We start from the raw sequence: 5,561 nt of genomic DNA on the forward strand, positions 1-5,561 counted from the left end.
TCTCTCTGCCCCTTTTCTGCTCACCGTCTCTCAAAACAAGTAAAAAAAAAAAAAAAACAAAACAAAAAAAAAACGGTAACTGTTATGTTGCTGAGGTGAGGAAATAGACACTCTAAAACATTCATTGCTGTGGCGTATTAGTACAATCTCTATAGAGGGCAATTTTGGCAGGCTTTAGTAAGTTAACATAAGAGCAGTTCCTAGCATATACCAAGTACAGTTGACCCTTGAACAACTTAGGTTTGAACTGTGCATGTCCACTTACACGTGGATTTTTTACAGTACAATACTGTAAATATACTTTATGGTTTTCTTATGATTAAGAAACATTTTTTTCTCTAGCTTACTTCAAGAATACAATACAAAATACATATAACAAAGTATGTTAATCAGCCATATTACCAGTACAGGTTTTGGTCAATAGCTAGAAGTAAAGTTTTTGAGGAGTCAAAAGTTGTATGCATTTTTGACTGCATTAGGGGCAGGGGTTGGTGCCCATCACCCCCATATTGTTCCAAGGGGTACAGGTTCTGGCTATTATACTCAGCAAATCTTAAAATGTATATTTCTTGAAATCATATAAACGTATTCACAATATTGTTCTTTAAAATACTTTTAGGTAACTGATTAAATTATACTCTATCCAAGGGGATACCATGCAGCTATCAAAAGTGGCAGCTGTATTATACTGTTATACTGTGTTATCAATACAGTGTTATACTGTATTGACAGAATCTCTAAAATGATAGTAAGGGACAGAACAATACATAAAGCTTCCATTTGTGTAGCATTTACATCCATGTATATGCAGGATTCTTTATGCTTAAGTCTCTACTGAAGGATAAATTATTGCATTATTGTGGTTGCCTCTTGGGAGAACCAGGTAGTTGGGAATCAAGTAAGGGTATAAATTATCCATTACATAGCTCTTTTACATTTTCTATCAAGACACAATCTATTTTTTTTTCTAATTAAAAAAAGGAAGGGGGTGGAGTTTTCATAAACACTTCCAAGTATCAGCAGGTCTGGGATGGAACTTAATTCTTAAACACTATTTCAATGCTTTCCAACATAACCACTCCTTGAAGTCACCTAGTCTTGAAAATTTACTGATGTAATTTTACAGAGGTATTTGAAATTTTGATCCACACTTAGAAAATACCAAACATTACTCACCCCAAATCCTGAACCTACTGCGGAGCAGTTCTTAATTACAAGAATGAGTTGTTCACAGCTTAAGACACATGAGGTGTTTTTATACTATAAAGTACAGAACTGAAGCAGTCAGAAAAACCCCGAAAAAGATAACAAGAAATCTGATATTATCTGCTTAATGGGTCTAATTTACAGACTTAGAAATCATTAAGAAAACAGACTTTTACCCTATTTCAGTTTTAGAAGCAACTATTTAACATCTTAGATAGGTTTTGAATAGTTTTAATGCTTTCCTTTAATATTAAAATGCTGTGAAGTGAGTATTGGTAATTGAATGTTGGCTATTTTAAGCTTGATAGGTAACCAGGATTGTCAGATTTAACTATTTAACAAATAGATTTGTTCTGTGATCACTTGGCCAACAGGTCAACTTTCATTAGAAGTCTCTGATTATTCAAAATAGCTATCTAAATTCAAATAGAAACAATTGTTCCCTCAAATGAGCATTTCTCAAATAACTGCTATTCCTAGTAAATACAAATCCTGAGGAAATTTAGTCATGGCAGATCACAATAACCACCTTGAAAGCTTTGTTAGGTCACCCAAAATTCTAAAGCTTAAGACCGCACCAATTTTGAAGACTTTGTTCAAAATTCACTCTGGTAATCTACTTTGAACTAGTTCCTAACAGAAAACTTAACCTGTTACTAATGAGAGTTTTTAAAAGTTTATGTTTTTAGGTATGGACTCACTATATACCAGCTCCTCTGCCTCATTTTAAAGTTTCCCTAAAGATAGTCAGTTAAAAAAAAAAAAAAAACAACCCAAGGGACAAGTTAGCTAATAAATGAATAGCAGTGTCAAGAACAAAACTTAACTCATTTTGTAAAACCGCACCAATTTTTGAAGTTCATTAAATTCCAGTTGTTTTTAAAAAAACTTTGTAAAAAGGAATATGGGCATGTTTAACTTTCTTTTAAACCAAATATTTTACTAAATCAACTAAATCAATGTGTTTAAGAACTATTAGGCAGAAATACAAGAAAAAGTCAACAGTTCCAGACCATAAGTATTTTTAAAGAGAAAGCATAGCACATTAAGACAAAGACAACAGAAATAATATACATAATTTTATTACAAAATTTTTTTTAAAAAACAAAACGCAAAATTCTAAAAAACCCAAATTTACTATTGATACTAATTCCTACAAGTTTGCTGTGCTACAATACACAAGTCAAGAAATTAAGAAAACCATTAAATATTTAGAAACATTCAACATCAGAAGCTTTAAAATCTAACTGTATGTAGTAGCCCCTCAAAAAGCTACAACCTGCATTCTTAAAAAAGTATTTTCTCTACAAAGAATCTTATCAGCTATACAAAAATCTGTACAGTTTTTATACTGAAGCTAATATTGAGCTGCACTTGAATTCACATTCTTAGCAAAACAATTGCCTGAGCACACACGCACACTCCACACATATCATTACAGGATAGCCATTTATTCTTCATCTTCCTCCTCTTCCTCATCATCTTCATCTTCCTCCTCCTCCTCCTCTTCCTCCTCATCCTCTGGTTCATTCTTCTTCTTTGAACCTGTAGGCCTACCAGGGCCCTTCTTTCCCGCTTCACTTTTGCCCTTGGCGCGATATGCAGCAATATCCTGAAATATTGTCAAAAAAAATAAAATCAGCATCCGGTGTCATTACTCAACTGTGAAAACCACAAAGTTATAAACAATTGAAGATTATTGACCAATAACCCTGTCTAAAGAGGTATTCAAAGTCTACCTCAGTTGAGAGCATTTGTTCCCTCTAGGCTTTAGAAGGCTAATGATTTAAAATGATGGGGTTATATATACAACATGTCAGAACTTTCACTACCAATATCCATTTAAAACCTCACATCTCAGACACATCTACATAAAACAACATATCTCTTCCTCCGTTTCTTAAAACTAAGAGACCTAGAACTACACACGAGTCCATACACAGGAATCTACCAACGCTACCAACACCAGTTTCAGTTAAAAGAAAGGAAGTTTCAATTCGCTTATGTTAAGTGTGTTATTTTTCACTAGACCTTCTCCATAGGCAGCTGACAACCATAAATACAAGATTAACTTCCTAAGTCTGTAGTTCATACCCATTTCCAAAATCCTTATTTGGAAGATATCTTACCTTAACCTTGGCTTTAAAAAGGTTAGGAACGTACCTTTTCATACTTCTCCTTTAGCTTAGCCGCCTTCTGTTCATATGGTTGTTTATCTTTGGCTGACTGTTCAGACCACATTTCACCCAATTTTTTTGCAGTATCCCCAATGGATAAACCAGGGTGTTCACTTTTGATCTTTGGGCGATGTTCAGAACAAAACAGGAAGAATGCAGACCTGAAAGGAAGCCAACAGTGAATATACTGAATGGAAAATTAAAGGGGCAATCTGACTGATTTTAAAATGAACTTACGGAGGCCTTTTAGGAGCATTGGGGTCTTTCTTCTTTCCTTTCTTGTCACCTTTGGGAGGAACATAATTTTTCATCTCCCTATCATAGCGAGCTTTGTCACTTTTTGCCATATCTTCAAATTTCGACTTTTCCTTCGCAGACATGGTCTATGGGCATGAAAGGAGCAGTCAAAGTACAGCAAAACCGTAAGCTACATACATCCCAAAAAAAGCTCGAGATCATCCTTAAGGGCCACACTTTCCTTGGTTAGCAGCCTTCTACTTTTAGCAGTCTTAGAAGCCAACAAAAACCTAAAGCCATCTGCCCAAAACTCTAAATAAAGTATCTGGGCGGGTCACCCCCCCCCCCACCGTAGGAAAGTTGAAGGTGACAAGTGACCTACCTGGTTAAGGTCCTAGCCAAGAAAACAACACACCTGAAAAGCCCTTAGCTCTGTCCGAATTCCGGTCTCACCTTCCATCTCTCGGAACATTTCTTGGAGAATTCGGCGAAATTGACCGAAGAGTCTGGGTGTTTCTTCTTGTGCTCTTCCCGGCAGGTCTGCACGAAGAAGGCGTACGAGGACATCTTGCCCCGCGGCTTGTTGGGGTCTCCTTTGCCCATGGTGACAGACGGCGTCTACCTAGCGGGGACAAGACGAGCGGTGGGCGGACGCCGGCGGGGCTCGGCTTCCCGCCCAAAAGCGCGCCCGCCCCCTCTCGCGAGGAAGGCGGCCGGCGCCCGGCTCCCCCGCCAGCCCGCCCCGGGCGGCCGCCTCCGCGCACACGCCCTCCTCCCGGCACCGACCGGGGCCGCCGCGGCCGGGCTCCTCGCGCGCGGGCACCGCGTCTCTCCCGAAGGCCCGAAACGCCGCCGCCCGGCCCCCGCCCGAGGAAGGGAACGCCGGGGGCGCCGGCGAGACACCCTTCCTGACAGAAACGTTCCCCCGGCTTCCACGTCGCCGGCCCCACTCAGAGTTGTCGCCTCGCGACCGACATTCAAAAACAAAAACAATAAAACAAAAAACGACTGAAACCGGGCCCGGATGAGCTTCCCGCCCTCCCGCCGGCCCCGACCGCCCGCCCGCCCTCCACAGTCCCTGGCCCTCACCGGCCCGCACCCCAGATTCCGCTCGCCGGGTCGAACCCCCGAGAGCCACAGCACCCGGCCCAGCTAGAAGGGTAGGAGGAAAGGGGGAAGGGCAGGCCCACCAACACGGAGGGGCTGAAGGGGCTTCTTGCCTGGTGGTAGCTTTTCCTCAGAGTCCCGCGGAGGGGCCGAATCCAACAGAGACGCTTCCTTCCCAGGGCTCCGGCGTGAACTGGTTTATCGCTAACGCAATCCTCAGCCTCTTGTTTTGCAGAGTTCTCCGCGCCACGGTAACTTGACGAGCCGGGCCACAGATCACACCCCCGCCTCTCTGATTGGTTCTGGTGATTATTCAAACCCTCGCAGGCCCCGCCCCCACGCCACAGAGGCCTCCGATTGGTCAATGTCTCGCCAGGCCCGTCCCTCCAGCCCCAGCCTAGCAGGTTCGGTGGGTCGCCCAGGTCGTTAACTCCCAGACCCGTTAGAACCGGTCAGGAGAGGAATGTACTGCTCGATCCTGATTGGCGGCGGGAAAAGGGTTTGAAAAATGGCGGGCCTGACTCTGACTGGCTGGGGCGGTAAACGGGGGGAGTGGTTGGCCTGAAAGGGAAAGCCCCGCCAGATTTAAAAATACTAAGTCAGGAAACAGGGTTGTCCTCCAGGGGTCTGCGGCGGCGGCAAGGTTTCCAGGCGCTAAGGTAACAGAAGCAGCCTGCCCTCCCCCTTCTCCGACCACTGACCAGGTCCTGTCTCCTCAGCCCCAATTAGGCCCTGCAGCGCTGTCTCCTGAGCTGTAGTCACTGGGCCGTGTGACCCCCGCAGGGTCCAAAAAATAACAAACAGAAGCTGAGGAAGGAGCCTATTGCCTAGCTC

At 43.0% G+C, this 5,561-nt stretch overlaps 1 protein-coding gene across 2 annotated transcripts; it reads right to left on the reverse strand.

Moving 5' to 3' along the window:
* Window positions 1-2,272: 2,272 nt before the first annotated feature.
* On the reverse strand, window positions 2,273-4,979 carry HMGB2 (high mobility group box 2). Of its 2 annotated transcripts, none has more exons than XM_060653776.2 (5): window positions 4,841-4,979; window positions 4,074-4,238; window positions 3,621-3,766; window positions 3,370-3,544; window positions 2,273-2,818 (listed from the first exon to the last, which is right to left on the reverse strand). In XM_060653776.2, exons 2-5 carry the CDS (start codon window positions 4,221-4,223, stop codon window positions 2,657-2,659), a joined length of 633 nt encoding a protein of 210 aa, XP_060509759.1. In that variant the 5' UTR covers window positions 4,224-4,238; window positions 4,841-4,979; the 3' UTR covers window positions 2,273-2,656. The 2 variants fall into 2 exon arrangements, with proteins under 2 accessions (XP_060509759.1, XP_060509758.1); XM_060653775.3 differs by having other exon boundaries at window positions 4,074-4,242; window positions 4,841-4,977.
* Window positions 4,980-5,561: the final 582 nt, after the last annotated feature.

The sequence above is a fragment of the Panthera onca genome, chromosome B1 (genome assembly GCF_046562875.1).
Source record: "Panthera onca isolate mPanOnc1 chromosome B1, mPanOnc1 haplotype 2, whole genome shotgun sequence".
Taxonomy (NCBI): domain Eukaryota; kingdom Metazoa; phylum Chordata; class Mammalia; order Carnivora; family Felidae; genus Panthera; species Panthera onca.